Raw genomic sequence first — 22371 nt, 5'->3', positions numbered from 1 at the left:
GAAGTGGATAACAGAGCACTCCAAAATCATCACAAAATCCAAAAACAATAGCACCACAAATTCTTTAAAATAATTTCGCTTTCACCTTGAAGGTTGACAGCATTATATTTCAGGCGGAATAGATCATACAGCTTGATACTTCTACCATTGTTCTAAAAATAGTTTGACAACCATGCAAGATTCATAAGGAAATAGAGGCTTAGACTTCTTAATTGTTAACAACCGAGATCATCTTCCTGGTTCAAATTTAAAGTTTGCGAAAAATGACATTATACAAGATATCTAACTCAGCTAGCGAACCAGCATGTGGAGGATATATGATTATTTATGAGGACCGTTGTGCCTCATATGACAACTAAGATTAAAGCATAACACTATTCTCAAACATTAGAACTACAAAAGCTGAACTCCATATCCAAAGCAGAATACAGTTATACGCAAACAATTTAAAGTGGAACAGACATTTCATTCAGTGTTTAGATAATAGGCAAGGCTGATGCCGATGGTCTTAACTATTCCCAGGTAATTCAGCACTCAGTGGAATTCGCTCCCAGCTGTCTCCGCCATCAGAAGTATGCAATAGAATTGCGGGTTTCCCCACAATCCAACCCTCCTTCCCTGTAAAGCTAATGTAATTAAACCTGTGATTGAAATCTTCATCTTCTGCAAAAGTTATGGAACACGGAGCCCATGATTCCCCTATCTTTAGTCTCAAAGTAAAGTTTGCCTTGTTTCCGAAAAGAGAAAACAGGATCAGTGTAACTATTCTAATACATAATGTCCTAAATGTCTGTATTTAAAAATGAGGATCACGTCAAAATATAATTTCAAGTTGTGTTTTGGTATTATATTAAAACTGATGACGAAAAATGTAACAATTGTGTTATGTTTTTCTCAAAATGGAAGACGAAGTTTGCGTTTTGAAGGAAAAAAACACAGTTTCAAGTTACCTTCTTCAAATACGTTAAGAAATTTGAAAAATAAAAATATTCTGTGAAGCGGAACAGATGACAAAGTTGTGTGTTTGGGATTTTAGGGTTTTAAGTGTCTTGTTCGAGTTTTAACATCCCCACGTAGACATCGGTCCGAAAATATTCAGACATCAGTTTTTAGCCGTTGTTGTAGGCAGTTTTTCTAGTAGTGTATATGTAAGCTTTATGATGGGCTTTTTAAAACTTTCAACTTCTTAATAATCATAAATTTAATATAGAATATAATTAGTATTAATAATATAATATAAAATTAAAATTAAAAGAGAGAGAGGTTATTTTATTTTAATAATAGAAACATACAAGAGTAACATGCACATCCATCGTCCATCATCCCAACCTCTCAATTTTTTTCTACAATACAAACCCTCCTGGCCTTACCCGAAAACAAAACACACCTGGAAAAGGGCAACAAAACACTAATGTCTCATGTTGCACCCTCTTCAACATAGATAGATATATAAATATGACACATGCAAACATCAAGATGTTATAAGCCCGCACAAAGCATGTCTAGATGTTATAGAGCGCTTTGATTCCTTGAATATCATCAGGTTGAAGATTAGTTTTGACCACTCCATAAGGTAAACTTGGATACATAATTGCATCTTGGACGGTGCTATGAGCAAGTCCAAGAAGGTGCCCAATTTCATGCACAGCAACACTCTCAAGATCAATATAATTAGGAATAGCCCCTATGGACCAGCGCTCATCCACATCAAAGTGTAATCTTCCATCGGTTGGGAAAAATGCATGAGCAAGAACTCCTCCTGGACCATCAAACGCAGAACCATCGCCATGGTCACCTCTATAGTAAGTAACCGTCAGATCAGAGCTTTGGTAATCCAAAGTTTCTTCGAAAGTGAAATGTTGTGTGTACGAAGCCCATCTGTTGAATGCCCTTGCCACAGCCCGTTTGATACTTGAGTAGGTTATGTGCGTTTCAAACCAGTAATAGAGATGAGTCTTGCCAGCTGGCCATTTGTAGCTGCCGTAACTGTAATGAGCGACTATGTGGAGTTTGTTAGAACCGTGATGTTGATGCCCCTCATGTTTCTTTGTCATGCTATTAGTCCCATTGATGATATCCGGAAATCCACACCGTGGCATCACCATCTTTGATATTGTTTCAGAATCAAGTATTCCGGTGATCTTGAGATTATAGTTGGCCTGGTAGGTCTTCACAGCAGCCTCAAGCATCTCATCAAAATGGTCATTATCATGTCCATTTATAGATTTATAGTTCAGGTATCCAAATTTGTTCAGATATTTTTTCAGCTCACGAATGCCTGCTAAATTTTCCCCTTTTTTGCCTCCTTTAAGATGATTTAGAAAACCGAAAGGCTGTGGCTTCTTAGTTGCAAGGTTTTCTGAATTGGACGGAGCATGAAGTAACTTTGGATTTTCTGAGTTGGATGAAACAATAAGAGGCTTTTTAATTTCAAGGTTTTCGTATTTGGATGGAAGAAGTGGCTTTTTATGTGTAGGTTTTTCGGCATTGGATGGAACAAGCAGGAGCAAGAAGAGAGAGATACATGATATCAGCTTAAAATGTTGTGCCATATTTGCTTGAGAAGATGCAACAAGCTAGCTACCAAGGATATCTATATATAGGGACGGCATAAGAAACATTATTCGATTTTTTTTGAAAAGATTCTCTCGATTTTTTTGTTTAAAACTTTCTTTACTTTTCTCAGTTAATTAAAACTGGGGAGCTACAAACAATATTAACCATCTGACGCGCGCATTGTGACGACATATAAAATCAGAGACTTTTCTGATTTTTGATGTACACCATATGTAATGCTTATCTGGTCGATCGAGTACACCGTACAGTTAGGTTAACAAATAGAAAAAGAGAGGAAATTTACCGCAATAGATTTATTTTATTATAACAATATAATTGAGTTGGGCTCGAATTTATAGTTATCGTTCATATCTGGCTCAGATTTGAATTAAAATTATATAAATTTATTCAAATTCAACTCGAGATCGAATATCAATATTCGTATGATTTTCGGTTCGACTCGAACATATACTAAATTACACATTATTGTATGTTAGTATTTCAATTCGTAGAATATAATAAAAAGTTATGAATATCCGAATTAAAATTTTATAAATTTATTCAAATTCAAATCGAGATCGAATATCAATATTCGTATAATTTTCGGTTCAACTCGAACATATACCAAATTACACATTATTGTATGTTAGTATTTCAATTCGTAGAATATAATAAAAAGTTATGAATATCCGAATAATTTATTTACTATAACTAAAATGTAATCATTTGTGGAGTGATAATATTAATATAAATATTGTCTAATATAAGATATATATTATGCACAATAATATAAATAATTTTGGAATTTGACTCGAATAATTTTAATATATATATATATATATATATATATATATATATATATATATATATATATGAGTATTTTTAAATTAGTTGAACTACTCTGAAATATGACCTGGTATTCGAATGTTAAGATAGGACTCGATATTCGTTCGAATTATGACATCGGATTTGAATTCGCTCGTTCTTCAACGAGTACGAATTATATATGTTTTTAACGGGTCAAATGTGGATTCGAGCCCGAATCATTCCGATTCATTTTCTCCCCTAATTTTTTGTTATATTTTCAGGATGAAGTTTATGAGTCCTTTTCCCGCGTACAAAACTATATTTTACATGTTTTATATTTGTATAACCTTTTTTTGTAAAAGTCTAATAACACGTTTTTTTACCGAACTAGTGTAAAATGTTTTAAATATTAATCATTTAAGTACAATACAAGACTCAGCATACGATATTATTTTATTCTTCTTTTGTGAAACAAACAAAAGCGTAAACACTGCACATGATTAATTTAGTTAACCCTAGCGCCTTGATCCCCATTTTTCTCACCTAAACCCTGATCCCTAAATAAAGATAAAATAAAATCGAAGTCAATTCTATTAATATTATTTTTTAATTAATACATTATTTTTTACTTTCTTTTCATCCTCTGTCTCAAAACTTTTCTTACTTTAGATTATCGTTGAACTCATTATCGATTGAGCTGGATTAAGACGAAAATGAGGATTTTGAAATTTATGTTAAGTTACTACTATTTTGCCCATAATTGGACTTAAGGTTATAAATCCGTATCATCCTTCTTCTCCATCTCACCGGGTTAAAATAAATATCATCTTTCTTCTCATCTATCATTTCTCTGTCAAAATTAAGTATCAGTTATTATTGGATTGGTTTAGACGGGACGAAACTGAAGTTAAAACTATTTATGAGCTCTGGTTCTTGAAAGTTTGTTTATTATTTTTCTTCTCCCTTTATATAATTATAATTAGTTTGGTTTTTTAAAAACTAAATGATGATCGTCCAAGCTGAAGAACTATATTTCTAAATGGTACTACAGCGGGAAAGGAGCACATTTTATTAATTTTATAAAATTACAAAAGTATATTTTCAAATAAAACAAAACCTTTTTGTGGCAAAAAAAAAAAACTTTTTATCTATTTTAAAATTCGACACCTCCAACAACTAACTATCAATTCTCTTGTACCCGGTTTTGTTTTATAATCCTTTAATTCTTTGGACACACTTCTAAATATTCAGACTAAATAATCAAGAATATCACTTTCAAATTTTTTCCCCGAATAATGTTATTATATATTTTCATTTATTTTTGCTTTTGAAAATTATATTATTAAACTTTGAAGTACTTAAAAGCACGGAAAGCCGTCGCCTCCTTCAACTCGAGAGCTTCAAAATATTACTATGCAATACAGTTAATAATTAATAATTTATATCTTGGAAGTCAAGAGCAAATCACTGAGAATAATTCCAATTACTCGGACTTGCAACTAAATTGTTTGACGCAAATGACGCAGTGGTGGAAATTAAAACCACAGAATGGCACTAGCTAGCCACGTGTTAAGTGCCACTAACAATTAAAACTGTGGTTTCAATTTACAATCCTAGTTGTCGTTTTACCATTTGAGCACAAATCACAATGGTAAGTGTGTGCAGTAGAGTAGACCAAAACAAGCATGGTTGCACTCCACACTTTGACTCTTTGAATCATTATCACCGCACAAACACATATGAAACATCAATTAAAAGAATTCATCAAATATGATTATTAATTTTATATTAGTATAACAATTAAAAAATGAATTATTACTTAAAATAAAATATGTAAGATACATATGCCTATCATTCTTATTAAATTTAAAGAATAATATACACTTTGTACCCCACAAGTTTAAGCGTTTTTTCGATTTGATCCCAAACAAAATTTCTTGTCTATACGCACCCTAGCTAATGTTTAAAAAGCGCTTCAATATGCATCCTTTTGATCATTTTCTGTCAAGTTGACTGTTAAAATTAATGGCTGCAGGGGTAAAATGATAATTTTGTATGGAAAAAATAAGTAGAAGGAAGTCTACAAAATTACTATATACCCTTACAGTCGTTAATTTTAACAGTGAACATAACGAAAAATGGTCAAAAGGGTGCATATTGAAGCGATTTTTAAACATTAGGGTGCGTATTGACAAGAAACTTATTATTTATGGGATGCAAAATGTAAATTATTCCAAATTAAATACTTTAATAACAAAAGACATATATGTACTTTACAAGTTGGTCCAAGTCTCCCACTAGAGAAGCATACAAGTCATCCTCGATAAATTTTAAAATCTTATTAATAAAAATTCAAACATTATTCAAACCTTCCACTATAGACTATATAACCTATTTTTAAAAAATATTAATATCTTTTTGAGTGAGTACAGTAGGTCAAAATTCCATTATAAATGTATGACAAAACTAACACTTACTCCAGTACAAACTCCTTACTGTACAAACGTACAAACCGGTGATTATGACAATAATATTTAGTGATTAGCAGATTTTAATTTAACAAATATATACATACATCCATCACCACCGCCACCACAATCACCTCCAATCACCTCCACCACGCACGACCACCCCACCCACTACAACCACCACCACCCACCACGACTGCCCAGCGCCACTCTCTCTCTCTCTCCCCCCATCCACCACCAACCACCACTGCCCAACACCTCTCTCTCTATCTCTCTCACCCACCACCACCAACCACCACCACCACCACTGCCAGCGGCTCTCTCTCTCTGGTTGTTCGCTCACCGATTAGTGATATACACACACAAACACACACATTCACCACTGCTTTTCTCATCTCCCTCAATCGTGTTTCTAGCACTGCCCTCGCACCGGCGTCGCGGCTGCCGCCGGCCACGCCTGCATTGGTGGATGTATGGTGGGAAGTTTCTGCAATGCCTGCATTGTTTTTGGAGCATTCCCATTAAAAATATAAATAATGCAACAAACAATCCAACAAACATCCATCCAAACTTCCCACCATACATCCACCTAAACTACAAATACCAAACTCCAAAAGAACAAATATCCAACCATCCTCCAACATAAAACAATCCCATCCAAACCATTTCAGAAACGCAACATCAAAACAATCTGAAAACAGGATGACAAATTCATATTAACTAAGTTTTACGTAGAAACAGTTATATTAAAGAGTCGGTGGTGCCACGGGTGGTGCCAGGAGCGGTTCCAGAAGCGGTGCCAGGAGTGATTGGAGTGCCAAATTCATCTCCATCACTAGAAACAGTTGCACAAAAGTCATGAGTAATGTCAACTTTCAGACCCGGATTTGCCTCTCCGAGTTTCTTCAGCAACCAGGCCATGTTATGTTGAACTTTTGTATTGACCTTCGCTTCCATCTCACTCTCTAGCTGAGCAATCTTTGTGTGCAGCTCCTCGACTGTAGATTGTGTAACCGGATCAACTGGAGTTTCTGTCGAAGCTGCTGTTTTACCTTGCCTTCCCACCAACCAATCTGGCCGGTTCTTTTTCTTTTTGGGAACGAGCTCAGCTGCATCATTTCCTTCTTTCGTTATCTTTTCAACAGACTCCTACAAGAGAAAGTTTTGTCAAGTGTACAGAGGTAGAGGTAAAATGAGTTCAAATATATATACTTTAGAAGATAATTTACTTACAATTTTTTTCTTAATTGCTTTTGGACTTAACTTGTACTCGTGCCCAGGCTTGCGCTTGCGACTTTCTACAAATATTTTAGCCTCTGATGGGGACCTCTGATTTGGGTCATCTTCTTTCTGTCAAGTAACAGAAACAACACTTCACTCGTAAGTAGACAATGAATTAGACAAGCTTGGTACGGGAACATTGAAGGTAGACAAAAAATCCAAGTAATCTGAAAATACACTTCACTCGTGAACTTTTCAAACTAATTAAACTAAATTTGAATTTAACAACTGTGAATTTGGGCATTACATAATTTGAGTGCATTTTTAAAAATAGGATTAAAAAACTGCCAAACTCAAAGCTAAACTCAAATTAGCGTACCAAGTCCAAACTGCTATTTAATCCAATAAAAATTTAAGTGCAGAAGATTTAGAGTGCCTAATCTACCTTCAAATATTATTGAAGTCTGTGCCTATTATAAACTCATATGGCAATTATCCAAAAGTAACATCAAACTGGCGATTATCAACACTCTATAAATTAATATAAGAAAAAGGTACAAGGTACTCAATTTTATTTCTTACAAATTACGGACATCATCAATTAACAAATATTTATGACAAATTATTAAAAGCTATAGGGTACTCAAGTTGTTTATGTTCATACCAGTGTTGTTCTAAGCTCAGCAAGACTCTTGCAACCGAGAGTGTGTGTCTCAACATACATATTGCGACGAGCCTTATTATCCTCAGCCAAAATCTGTTACCAAAACAATGTTATCATATTTTACTTTCCATATCAAATGGCGTGCAGCAAATTAATTTCTAAACTATATACTTGCCACCTTATAAATATACCTGAACTCCATCGTCCGCCCAGTAGTCCAACAGCATCTTAAAATCCTCGAGCGGAATATGATCCGGCCTGTTTTGAATCCTCTCCTCATCATTGTCAAATTGGGAGTAATGCATCAGCTTGACACGAGACTTGTGTGTTCTCCAGGATGAATTAAGTGTCTTGTACACCCACTTTTCCCCTTCTGGTGCTATATCAAACCTCTCCTATAATGTGTCAACATATAACTTGAATGAGTTGGTGCACGGATATGAGAAAAGTAAGTAAAGTTGAGGTTATAGAGGTCACCAAAGTATATTCCAACATTTTCTTCTTCAAATCATCTGGAACAACATGCCAATTAACATAAGTAAGTGACACGTGATCCTTAACTAGAGTCCCCAGGAAATTGCTCAACTCGGATCTAGTTTTCCGCTCTCCAATTGGTTGACCTCGTTTACTCAGTTTAACAAAGATCTTTTCAGCAGCAGTCCTAGCATGAACTTTTAACATTTTTGAACGTCCTCGACGTCTTTTAGGTTCTGTTCAGATAGCCATCAATAAAATAAAATGCAATTACCATATTATTGCTAATAATCCTACTAATTATTAAAAAATGAGACGTACAGAAGAAATAAAGTACAAATGACCATATTACCTTCTTCTACTTCTTCACCTTCACTTCCATTTTGTAAATCTGTATCACCAACATCCTCTCTCCTCATTTCAGCTTCAAGATTCTGCTTCTGACGTTCTCGCAGGGCCATATACGCAGCAATTGTACCACTTGGTGCAGAATTATCCCCTTGTTTTAGCAGTTTGCTGCATGTTGGCTTTATAAGTTTTGCACTTTTGGTACTAGCAGCAGCAACCTTTTTGCCTTTGTCGATAGGATCCACCGGATCCTTATCACCCAAATCCTTATCATTTGCTCGCGAACGAGTTCTGGGACCAGGTATTGCTTTCCGTTTCTGGACAGATTTGATTCCCTATGCAGTAAATATTAAACACAAATGAAGAAAAAATGTACATAATAACTAAAACAGATATATATTGTGATATTGTTAATTTAATAAAAAAAATCATTTAGAAATTTTAAGACATAATTATTGCATGCAAATTGTGTCTAGCCTAATACAAATGAATCAGCGTTAACAAAACAAACTTAAAATTAACAACACAACTTTTAAAATTTCTCAAAAAAGAAAGCATTAACAACTCTTTTTTATCTATATTCTTGATTACTAATTAAGTTAAGAGGCCTCTACCAACAAATGAAGAAAAAATGTACATAATAAGTGCAAAATCAAATGCAACCCCTTACACAAAATTACCCAATAGGTTCATATAATTTCACAAACAGCTAATTAATAATAAAATAAACACAAATAAAGAAAAAGTGTACATAATAAGTATAAAATATTACCTCTGAAGTGTCATCACTTTCATCTCCCGTCTCATTTTCCACAACATATTCAGGATCTTCCCGATCCTTCTTTTCCTTTGTACTCTGCTGGACTATCGGCTTAATTGGATTAGCAGCATATTTTCCTAATCCGAGTTCCTTGAACTTTTTTTTGTTTTCTTCCACATTCTGAATTTTACGCAGCTCATACTCATTCACTCGGCCCGACTGCAAGTGTTAAATCAGGAAAATATCAGTTGGTATGTTAGAAAATAGGTGTGAGCTAAGGGAAAATATTACTACCTCAATTGTATCCAATTTTGATAAGTGTAACCTCCTTTTCGCCACCAATGCAGATACAGCGTTGGGGCTTACATCTTTCTTCCACTGAGGGTTGCTTGAAAGATTCTTCTGTAGGTCCTCCAAACGCGGTGACTTTGACAGATTGTTGTTTTCAACCTCTTGCAAATGAGTTGAGCTTCGAAGATTCTTTGGAGGTGTCTTTGGCAAATTGTTGTTTTGAACCTCTTGCACATGAGTTGAGCTTCGAAGATTCTTTGGAGGTGTCTTTGGCAGATTGTTGTTTTGAACCTCTTGCAAATGAGTTGAGCTTCGAAGATTCTTCTTCGCTAGCTCCTGCAAACGTGGTGATTTTGGAAGCTTGTTCTGTTCAACCTCCTGCATCTGAGGTGACCTTGGAATCCTCTTGCTTTGCCTTTGTTGCTGTAGTTGGTGTGAAGAAACAAAAGTACGCCTATTCTGTTTGATTTGTAGATGTTCTGCAAAAATTTGCAAAAAGACACAAATCAGTAAACATGTGTCTCATGAGATTAAACACATAAGCAAGCCTTATTATAAGTAAATATGACTTAGTAATTTGTTATTATATTTAAATTTAAAATTTGAAATAAGAAATGACCTTTAAGTATGTTCTTTCTTGGTCGTACGACTAGAAATGGCACCCCTGGCTCCAGTGGCTTGCATTCTTTGTCAACAACACAATCCACATATATATTTATGTCCCCACCACTTTCGCAGGCATCTACCAGTTGAAGCAAATCTGAATCACACTTCAGAAGCTTCCATTGTAGGGGTTTTCCATTCAGCACATATAATCCTCCAATTTCAGTACAGTTGAGGCAATCCTTGACATTTTCTAGCGCCACTGTATATGAAAATTCATCCACGTCTTGGCAGTTGATAATAATACTCTTCCCCCCTGAATAACTTGTCTTGTTGAATGTGCCATCATAGTTATACCTCACATTCACCAACTTCTCTGCCATCCTACAGAAATGAACATATATGGATTAAAAGGAGACCAATTATGCGGATAATTTAAAAACTGAACTAGACAACTAAATATAAAGACAGAAGTGATTGTTATTAAGTTAAGGAATGATCATCAAGAAAGAGAGAATTATGCTACAATTCCACAATTATATATGGAAAACAGTTAACTAACATTGGACCTTAGCAACACAAGTTTAATTAACTATGAGAAACAGTTAGTTAATTCAGAGATCATCACCAATATTAAAACATCGCCAATAAATTTCAGTCTCCTAAATTACATATCAGCAACTAAAACATCTCCTAAATTACATATTACCAAAGAGTTTTTTTTTTACTTAAGTTGGTGATACAGGGACTTGTCTTTTAGGGATATCTTCCCTGAACCAACTAAATTCACCAACTTGATTTTGTAGTTGGAAATCAAGATTAGAATCATGTTTATCAGGAGGGTTGTTTTCTTCTTCCAACAAATCTTGGTCTTCAGCGTCACACCAAACCCTTGGTAGTCTTTTCATAACATATTGAACAGATTTTGCAATTGGATCTTCCACATAGAATACTTGCTGCACTTGTGAAGCAAGAACATAAGGATCAGATTTGTGACGGGACTTGTTAAAATTGACCCTAGTCAGACCAAAGGGATCTTTTTCTTCTTGGTACCAGCAACACTTAAACATAACCACCCTGAATACTCCCCAGTAATCAACTTCAAAAATATCTTCAATAGACCCATAGTAGTTCACTTCCCCGATAATTGGATTTTTGTCCTTAGAATTTGCAAAACTAGTGGTTTCAGCAGTTAAAAAAACTCCACTGTTTTGTGTGGTGCATCGAGAATCTCTCTTCTTTGTGTGGAATCGATAACCATTTATGAAATACCCGCTAAACCTCCTCGCTGTTCGATTGGGACCTAATGCTAACACTTGTAACTCGGTTGAATTGGTGTCCAGATTTTCAACTTGGACCTTTAACCATCTCCAAAACTCTTTGGAGTGTGTTTGCTCCTTTTTGTATCGTTCTGAAGTTTGATCTGCTTCAACTGAAGCTCGATGAATCCTATCAAGTAAATAATTGAAACTGTTTATAAAAGAGGCATTTTAATTAGTTTTTATTATTTAATAAATGTAAGGACTAGAGAACTTACTCAAGCAAAGCCTCAATTTCCTTATTACCGCTATTGAACAGAGTGTAGGTATGACATGCTTTCCATTCTGAATCTTCTAATTGGAAAACTTTGCCATCTTTATTCCTTCTTGTTCCAATATGGTACGTCACATTTGTTGGACATCTTCCAAAATTAGTATTTTCTTTTGCTTCTTCACAAACCAAAAATCTTGAACAAAATGTGATACACTCCTCTGCTAGGTAGCCTTCTGCAATTGAGCCTTCTGGTTTGCTCCTATTACGTACATATGATTTCAGCTTTGCAAGATACCGCTCAATAGGATACATACACCGAAGGTGCACCGGTCCGCCGCATTTAACTTCATTACACAAATGGACAGGTAGGTGAACCATGATGTCAAAGAAGGCAGGTGGGAATATTATCTCAAATTCACAGAGAATTTCAACAATTTCTTCTTGCAACCTCTCAATATCATCCAAGACAATCACCTTGCTCCATAAGCCTCTAAGAAATTCACTTAATTTGATCAACGGCTTTGCCACCTCAGGTTTTAGTGATTTCTTTGCAGCAAATTGTAACAAGTAGTGGAGGATAAAATGCGCGTCATGGCTTTTATACCCCACTACTTTTCTCTCGTCTGTGTGCACGTAACGACTTATATTAGCAGCACAGCCATAAGGCAGTTTCACATTCTTCAACAGCTTGCAAAAGACATCTTTCTCCTTATCTGTCATGTCAAAGATGGATGCCATAATCTCGTAAGTCTCTCCATCTGCACCTTTAACAGGGTGAAGTGACTTCCTTATTCCCATTTCTTGCAAATCAAAGCGAGCACCCAAGTGGTCTTTTGACATGCCACCAATATTTAGTAAAGTACCTAATATATTGTCGCATAAGTTTTTTTCTATGTGCATAGCGTCAAGATTGTGTCGAAGTTGAACATGTTTCCAATACGACAAATTAAAAAATATTGACCTCTTTTTGAAAGGAGAGTCGATTTTACGCTTTCTATTTCCCATTCCCTTGCGTTTCTTCCCAAATTGATTTTCAAACCCAAACAACAATTCTTCGATATCCTTTCCCGTTAATGGATCCGGAATCTGCCTCGTTTCAATCTGCCCATTGAATCTTTTCTTGTCAAACCTCCATTTGTGTGAAGGATCGAGATATTTTCTATGATTCATGTAGCACATTTTTCTACTATGTTTCAGATATTCAGAACAAGTTTCGTAGTGACATATTGGACACGCTAGTCTACCCTTTGTGCTCCAACCCGACAACATAGCATATCCTGGAAAGTCACTAATGGTCCAAAGCACCCTTGCCCGTAAATTAAAGTTATGATCAGTCAAGGCATCATATGTTTGGATGCCGACATCCCATAATTCTTTCAATTCGGCAATCAAAGGCTGCATATAGACATCGATACTATTTCCTGGAGATTCTGGTCCCGATATTAACGTTGAAAGAATCAAATTTTCCTGTTTCATGCAGAGCCAAGGTGGGAGGTTGTAGTTTACAAGTAGAATTGGCCATGTACTATGACTTAAATTCATAGAACGAAATGGATTAAATCCATCAGCAGCTACACCTAGTGAAATATTTCGAATTTCCGAAGAAAAATCAGGATACATAGCATCCATTGTCTTCCAAGTTTCGGCGTCCGCCGGATGCCTTAGTTTCCCATCTTTCGTCCTTCCCGCTGCATGCCATGTGTTCAATTTGGAAGATTCCTTGGACAGGAACAATCTTTGTAGCCTAGGCTTTAGTGGAAAATATCTCATAACGTTTGCTGGCACTTTAGTAACTAACTTCTCTGGATCGTTATTATGGGCAGACCCTTTCTTCTCTTGTATAACCCACCTAGATACCCCACAAATATCACAGACTTGTTTATTTTTATTTGCTTCCCAATACAACATGCAACTATTGGGACAAGCATGTATTTTCTCGTAATGAAGGCCCAAGTCCCTAATCATGTCCTTCGCAGCATTGAAGGACAAAGGCATATTTGCTTCGGGGAAAGCATCCTTTATCAACCCCAATAATTCCCCGAAAGCAGAATTGCTAATTCCATGACTACATTTTAAATGGTAAAGCCTGATCATAAAACTTAAACGAGAAAATTTCTTGCAGCCGGGATAGAGTGGTTGTTTTCCCTCTTTCAGATGCCGATAAATCTTTTTAGCCTCCGTATCTGGTCCATCGTCTAAATTCTCAAACATCTTCCCCATTGCTTCTAAATTATCACCAAAATCATACCCCGTTTCGCAATCCATAAAGTCAGAACCTATATTTGCGGTACTATTTTCGACTTTCTTTTGCGAGACATCATATATCCATTGGACATGTAAAGCGGAAGGCCCTCTGCAAATGAGATGATCATAAATCACATCCTGACGATGCCAATATTGACCATTACATTTCTTGCAGGGGCACTTCATTTCTTCACCTACGGAAAAAAGGGGAAACGCATTTTCCACAAATGCTTGAATCCCACTGACATATGCTTCACTGTACCTAGGTAGTCCTATCCAATCAGCCTCCATTCCTAAAAGCTAGTCACCTTAAAAAAAAAAACATAGTAACTAACATAGTATCATGTTCAGCCTAACTAACTAACATAGTATCATGATTCAGCCAATCATTAACAATAATACTCAAAATACAAATGACAATCACTTAAAAATATCAGTTGGTATGTAAACACAGTCTACATAATTACAAGCATGCATAGAGACAGCGAGAGGGGGAGGGGAGAGAGAGCGAGAGAGAGAGAGAGAGAGTGAGAGAGAGAGAGAGAGAGAGAGTGAGAGAGAGAGATAGAGTGAGAGAGAGTGAGAGAGAGAGAGAGAGAGAGAGAGAGAGAGAGCTGGAGAGAAAGAGGAGGGAGCGTAAAATATACCTAATCCCCTTGGTGAGAGCTTAAATCGAGCTTGGCTGCCTTCAAAACCCTAGGTGAAAACTTCTCTGCTTCGAACCCCCAAACTTCGAAACCCTAATTTTGAAACCCTAATTTTGAAACCCTAATTTTGAGAGCGCCGGAGTTGAGTGAGGTTGAGGTGAGGTGAGGTGAGGTGAGGAGAGAGAGAGCGAGGGAGGTGAGAGAGAGCGAGGGAGGTGAGGTTGAGCGAGGTGAGGAGGAGCGCGTTAACTGTAATTAGCGATGAGATAGTGGAGAATAACTGTAGTTAGCTTCGATTTGGGGGGGAAAACATGCCGCCCATTTATTTTTAATATATTTATTTTATTATTTTGACATTCTTTTAATATTTAATATTATGTTTTATAAATTTAATAAGTACAAATAAAGCAATATTTAATATATTCTTATATTTTCAGAAATTTAAGTGCAAAATTACATTATTATACAATATCGTTTAAAAGATATTTAAAAACATGAAAGTGAAAGTATAACTAGCATTATTATATTACATTGTCTATTGAGATACGACACAACCCGTGCGCTATATTTTTCGATTATTTTTTCCCAACACCCGGAAGGGTATTTAATATCATCGGTACGGTTGGATCGTCTTAAAAGATATTCAAAAAAAACAAACAGTCAATCCATAACTATCCCCAATACAAGTATTCTGTGCTACACAACTTACACTACAGAGATACGACACAACCCGTGCACTATATTTTTCGATTATTTTTTCCCAACACTCGGAAGGGTATTTAATATCATCGGTACGGTTGGATCGTCTTAAAAGATATTCAAAAAAAACAAACAGTCAATCCATAACTATCCCCAATACAAGTATTCTGTGCTACACAACTTACACTACAGAGATACGACACAACCCGTGCACTATATTTTTCGATTATTTTTTCCCAACACCCGGAAGGGTATTTAATATCATCGGTACGGTTGGATCGTCTTAAAAGATATTCAAAAAAAACAAACAGTCAATCCATAACTATCCCCAATACAAGTATTCTGTGCTACACAACTTACACTACAGAGATACGACACAACCCGTGCACTATATTTTTCGATTATTTTTTCCCAACACCCGGAAGGGTATTTAATATCATCGGTACGGTTGGATCGTCTTAAAAGATATTCAAAAAAAACAAACAGTCAATCCATAACTATCCCCAATACAAGTATTCTGTGCTACACAACTTACACTACAGAGATACGACACAACCCGTGCACTATATTTTTCGATTATTTTTTCCCAACACCCGGAAGGGTATTCAAAAAGATATTCAAAAATTTAATCGTTTTAAAATTTGTTCATAAATATTCAAAGGGCACTTTGACCGTTTTGACTGTTATAGAATTGCCCCAAAACATTTTTAAAATTTGTTCATAAATATTCAAAGGGCACTTTGACCGTTTTGACTGTTATAGAATTGCCCCAAATCATTTCTAAAATTTGTTCAAAAATAAAACTTGTGGGACCCACAAGTGCCACATCAGCAGAAGTGGGACCCACATGTGGGGACCACATGCCACTCCGCGCGGCTCATCTCCGAAACACACATCCCGAGCCTCTTTTTTCATTCTATCATTTTTCCTCTTCTATCATTTTTCCTCCTCTCTCTCTTCTATCATTTTTCCTCCTCTCTCTCTTCTTTCATTTTTCATTTTTCATTTTCATCCCCTCTCTTCCCCTCTTCGCCTCTCTTCCCCTCTTCGCAAATCCAAAATGAAATCGAGGTTTCTAAATCAATAATCTAATCCATGGATTGTTGAAAGCCTTCGAATTCGACAATAATTGATTGAATAAATATTCAATTTCTAATTTAAATCGTTAATAATTGATTGAATTTAAATCCATGGATTGTTTCTAATTTCCTTCGAGATTTATTGCAGGGGAACTCAGTGGATTAAGCATGGTGAGTCTCGAAGCTTCGTTCGAGATAACGAAGCATGGAAGCGAGTCAACTCAGTTGTTGACTGAGTTCACCAGGTGAGTCTCGAAGCATGGAAGCGAGTCAACTCAGTTGTTGACTGAGTTCACCAGGTGAGTCTCATGAGGTCCAAACCATGAGCCCAGGTGCAAATCTAAATCCATTTTTCATTCAAATTCGAATTCATTTTCTGTGGTTTACAATTGATTGAATTTAAATCCATGTACATATATATTGAGCTTGTTTGGTACTAATTTAAATCCATGTACTAATTTAAATCCATGTACTATATTGAGCTTCTTTGGTGCTATTTGTGTTTATTGTGAATTATGGAAAAAACTATGGTGAATTATGGGAAAAACAAGTGAATTATTCAAAAACTCTTTGGGAAAGATTTACAAAATACAAAAAAACGAGTTTTTTGTATTCAGAAGGGGCATAGTTTGAATAAAACGAGTTTTAAGGATTTACAAAAAACGAGTTTTTAAGCATTTTAAGCATTTTAAGCTACGAAGACTTTACAAAAAACGAGTTTATGGTATTCAGAAGGGGCATAGTTTGAATAAAACGAGTTTTAAGTTTTTAAGGACTTTTAAGTCTGTTGGCATTTTAGTGGGCAAGTGGGCATATCACCTCATCAGCCATAAATACAAAAACTATAATCACCTCAGCAGCTTTTTAGTCTAATTGAGTAAACTATACACGCTACTGGCTTTTCAAAACTGAGAAAGAAACAAAACTTCAAAATCAGATGAATACAAACTGAGAAACGAAAAGACAAAAGAAACAAAAGAAACAACATACTTAAACCAACATACTTAAACTGAGAAACAAAAGAAACAAACCATAAACATCAACAATACTTAAAATCTACCATACCATAAACATACCACTACTGGCTTTTCAAAAGTCCACCAGTCCACTTTTTAGTCAAAATGAGTAACATTAGAAAACCCATTTTAACACTACACACTACTGGCTTTTCAAAAGAAACATCAAGAAACCAGACTTAAAACCAATATGAAATCAGATGCTTAAAACCAACATGAAAAATAAACCAGACTCAAATCACCAACATACATAAAAATCATACTTAAACCATACATAAAAACGATCAGATCATAAAGGCGTAAAAACATAAGGCACCTCAGACCAAAACATGAAAAAGACCACCATACTTAAAAACCAGGCTTAAAACCAGATGCTTCAAATCAGATGCTTCATAAATCAGTTATACTTAAAAACCAACAAATCATACTCAAATCATGCTTAAACCAACAAATCACCAACAAATCATACTCAAATCAGATGCATACAATAGAAACTAAACCATACAAAAGAAACCATCAACATCAAACCATTCTTAAAATCCATCATAAACATACTTAATTAAAGTTACCAATCCTTACATCAACAAAATATACTTAAACAAAAGTTCTTAATTAAAGTTCTTAATTAACAAAAGTTCTTAAAAAACATACTTAAACAACCATCCCCAGCCCTCACCAAGCGACCCGCCTCAACGTCCATGACGCAGTCGCTGGACCAGTTGCGATTGCTCCACCATCACTGCTTTGAGATCATCCCCGAGCATCTCCACCATCTTGTTCAGGGTAGCAGTCAACTGGGTGAGTTCCACCATCTGCTCACGGAGGGTTGCTAGGTGACCATTCAGGTTGCACAGAGATTTCTCCACATTCTCTGTATATATGGGCTGTGTTACCGAGTTCGAGGCAGAGTTGTTGCTATGAAAAAGAAAAAAATGATTACATGCATAGATTAGTGATTACAAAAATGAAAGAAAACGAAAATGAAAGAAAACGAAAACGAAAAGAAAACGAAAGTGATTAGTTACCTTGAAGACGCCATCAAGATTCCAACGAGAGATGAAGAGACGTTGAGAGGGTTTTTGTATAAGCTTGAGAGGGTTTCAGAGAGATTAAAATGAAGATGTTGGTGGAGAGGGTTTAAATAAAGGCTGTAAAAACTCTTAAGCTACCCCCACGGCTGGTGCATTCACCAATAAAAATTTGTTTGATTGCACACGGCTGTAAAAACTCTTCATTTTTATTTTATTTTTTGATAATATTTAAATACATAAATTAAACCCAATTGGTACTTTTTTTTACAATTTTACAATCTCGATGAAAAAAAGTTTAAAATCTCGATTTTATTGTTAAGAAAAATCTCAATTTTATTGTTTAAAAAAATCTCAATTTTATTGTTTAAAAAAATCTCAATTTTATTGTTTAAAAATATCTCAATTTTATTGTTTAAAAAAATCTCGATTTTTTAAACATAAATAAAAAGAATTCGATTTTATTGTTTAAAAAAAATTCGATAAAATTCGATTTTATTGTTTAAAAAAAATTCGATTTTATTGTTTAAAAAAAATTCGATTTTATTGTTTAAAAAAATAAAAAAAATCTCGGTTTTATTGTTTACAAAATCTAGATTTTAAAACAAAAATAAAAAACAAAAGTTATGCATTGTTAAACACAAAAGCAATAAATTCTTTTTGGAGCCCAGCAAAGAAAAGATTAGGTCTTCTTTTAGTTATGCATTGTTAAACACAAAAGCAATGTTGGTGGAGTGGTTTCTGACTTGTTTTGTTATGTGAGAGGTCATGGGTTCAATTCCCTTGGCCTTCAAAAATTTCAAAACATTTTTGAAGTACTGCCCAACGCTGCCACGTCAGCGTCGTGGGGCCCACAGCTGCCACGTCAGCGTCGTGGGACCCTCACAGCCACGTCACAAGAGGTGGGACCCACACAGCCACGTCATCAGTGGCGGGCCCACACTGCCATGTCACAGTAGTGGGGCCCACTTTGGGACCCACCTGCCACGTCAGCAGAAGCGGGCCCACGTGTGGGACCCACATGCCACATCAACAGTAGTGGAGCCCACACGTGGGACCCACCATGGCCACGTCAGCAGTAGTGGAGCCCACACGTGGGACCCGCACTGCCACGTCAGCAGTAGTGGGGCACACATGTAGGACCCACATGCCATGTCAGCAGTAGTGGGCCAACAAGTGTGGGACCCAAATGTGGGAGCCACTAATTAAATAAATTTTTAATTACATAAATAAATAAATAAATAATTAATTAAATTAAATTAAATTAATTATTGTAACAGTTGGATGTGGCGTTACAAGGTTGCAACACTGTCACGTCTATTTTGACAGTGAATTTCGGCTATTGTAATACGTCATGAGGAGTGTTTCATTATGTCAAAATCTGTCTAGCTATTGTAACACAAGCGTTACAAGGGCGTTGCAATAGGCCATCTATGGCGTAGTGTTTAAAAACTAAATGATGATCGTCCAAGCTGAAGAACTATATTTCTAAATGGTACTACAGCGGGAAAGGAGCACATTTTATTAATTTTATAAAATTACAAAAGTATATTTTCAAATAAAACAAAACCTTTTTGTGGCAAAAAAAAAAAACTTTTTATCTATTTTAAAATTCGACACCTCCAACAACTAACTATCAATTCTCTTGTACCCGGTTTTGTTTTATAATCCTTTAATTCTTTGGACACACTTCTAAATATTCAGACTAAATAATCAAGAATATCACTTTCAAATTTTTTCCCCGAATAATGTTATTATATATTTTCATTTATTTTTGCTTTTGAAAATTATATTATTAAACTTTGAAGTACTTAAAAGCACGGAAAGCCGTCGCCTCCTTCAACTCGAGAGCTTCAAAATATTACTATGCAATACAGTTAATAATTAATAATTTATATCTTGGAAGTCAAGAGCAAATCACTGAGAATAATTCCAATTACTCGGACTTGCAACTAAATTGTTTGACGCAAATGACGCAGTGGTGGAAATTAAAACCACAGAATGGCACTAGCTAGCCACGTGTTAAGTGCCACTAACAATTAAAACTGTGGTTTCAATTTACAATCCTAGTTGTCGTTTTACCATTTGAGCACAAATCACAATGGTAAGTGTGTGCAGTAGAGTAGACCAAAACAAGCATGGTTGCACTCCACACTTTGACTCTTTGAATCATTATCACCGCACAAACACATATGAAACATCAATTAAAAGAATTCATCAAATATGATTATTAATTTTATATTAGTATAACAATTAAAAAATGAATTATTACTTAAAATAAAATATGTAAGATACATATGCCTATCATTCTTATTAAATTTAAAGAATAATATACACTTTGTACCCCACAAGTTTAAGCGTTTTTTCGATTTGATCCCAAACAAAATTTCTTGTCTATACGCACCCTAGCTAATGTTTAAAAAGCGCTTCAATATGCATCCTTTTGATCATTTTCTGTCAAGTTGACTGTTAAAATTAATGGCTGCAGGGGTAAAATGATAATTTTGTATGGAAAAAATAAGTAGAAGGAAGTCTACAAAATTACTATATACCCTTACAGTCGTTAATTTTAACAGTGAACATAACGAAAAATGGTCAAAAGGGTGCATATTGAAGCGATTTTTAAACATTAGGGTGCGTATTGACAAGAAACTTATTACTTATGGGATGCAAAATGTAAATTATTCCAAATTAAATACTTTAATAACAAAAGACATATATGTACTTTACAAGTTGGTCCAAGTCTCCCACTAGAGAAGCATACAAGTCATCCTCGATAAATTTTAAAATCTTATTAATAAAAATTCAAACATTATTCAAACCTTCCACTATAGACTATATAACCTATTTTTAAAAAATATTAATATCTTTTTGAGTGAGTACAGTAGGTCAAAATTCCATTATAAATGTATGACAAAACTAACACTTGCCTATATAGGGTCTTACTCCAGTACAAACTCCTTACTGTACAAACGTACAAACCGGTGATTATGACAATAATATTTAGTGATTAGCAGATTTTAATTTAACAAATATATACATACATCCATCACCACCGCCACCACAATCACCTCCAATCACCTCCACCACGCACGACCACCCCACCCACTACAACCACCACCACCCACCACGACTGCCCAGCGCCACTCTCTCTCTCTCTCCCCCCATCCACCACCAACCACCACTGCCCAACACCTCTCTCTCTATCTCTCTCACCCACCACCACCAACCACCACCACCACCACTGCCAGCGGCTCTCTCTCTCTGGTTGTTCGCTCACCGATTAGTGATATACACACACAAACACACACATTCACCACTGCTTTTCTCATCTCCCTCAATCGTGTTTCTAGCACTGCCCTCGCACCGGCGTCGCGGCTGCCGCCGGCCACGCTGCACCACCACTCGGCTATGCCGCCCCATAAGTGCTCCCCTCCCCTTATCTCTCCATCAGACCCCCTGGTAGATTTAGTGATTATGTTCAATCATTTAGTGATTCTGTTCAAGTCATTTAATGATTGTTTGTACGTTTGTACACTAAGGAGTTTGTATTTGAGCACTTGCCTATATATATATATATATATATATATATATATATGGGAGGGTTCTGGTACAAACTTACAAACTTTTTTTGTTCAACACATATATAACTTGAGTTCAACATATTTTTAACATATTTTGTTGAACATGTATTAAAATAGTGGTGGAGAAGTACATAAACCAATTTTTAAATGTAAGAACTAAGGTAAACATGTTATATAACTAATATTTATGTTTCTACACCCTACCCAAACCCAGAGGTATAGTTTAAACATCTTTTTAGATATATTCAACACAATGATAATTAGTGTTTAACACCCGATGTTGACCCCAATTATAAATGTGTTGAAAACGCGATTTATTTATGCGTTATTTTTAAAAATTGTGATGTTT

At 35.5% G+C, this 22371-nt stretch overlaps 3 protein-coding genes across 3 annotated transcripts; all 3 read right to left on the bottom strand.

Annotated features, from left to right (window-relative positions):
- Window positions 1-1502: 1502 nt before the first annotated feature.
- LOC108200826 (metalloendoproteinase 1) lies at window positions 1503-2552 on the bottom strand. The gene has a single exon (XM_017369084.2). The coding sequence runs from the start codon at window positions 2550-2552 to the stop codon at window positions 1503-1505; it is 1050 nt and encodes a 349-aa protein (XP_017224573.1).
- Window positions 2553-6331: 3779 nt separating this feature from the next.
- LOC135149355 (uncharacterized) lies at window positions 6332-10575 on the bottom strand. The gene is made up of 9 exons (XM_064084944.1): window positions 10209-10575; window positions 9593-10068; window positions 9311-9517; window positions 8543-8873; window positions 8194-8426; window positions 7908-8111; window positions 7717-7809; window positions 7065-7181; window positions 6332-6980 (listed from the first exon to the last, which is right to left on the bottom strand). Exons 1-9 carry the CDS (start codon window positions 10573-10575, stop codon window positions 6573-6575), a joined length of 2436 nt encoding a protein of 811 aa, XP_063941014.1. The 3' UTR covers window positions 6332-6572.
- Window positions 10576-10920: 345 nt separating this feature from the next.
- On the bottom strand, window positions 10921-14260 carry LOC108207144 (uncharacterized). The gene is made up of 2 exons (XM_017377604.2): window positions 11730-14260; window positions 10921-11641 (listed from the first exon to the last, which is right to left on the bottom strand). The coding sequence occupies exons 1-2, from the start codon at window positions 14258-14260 to the stop codon at window positions 10921-10923; spliced, it is 3252 nt and encodes a 1083-aa protein (XP_017233093.2).
- Between the last annotated feature and the right edge of the window lie 8111 nt (window positions 14261-22371).

Source organism: Daucus carota, chromosome 9 (genome assembly GCF_001625215.2).
Source record: "Daucus carota subsp. sativus chromosome 9, DH1 v3.0, whole genome shotgun sequence".
Taxonomy (NCBI): Eukaryota; Viridiplantae; Streptophyta; class Magnoliopsida; order Apiales; family Apiaceae; genus Daucus; species Daucus carota.
Note: the sequence above shows the minus strand (reverse complement) of the source record. Positions and strands in the feature narration are given on the sequence as shown.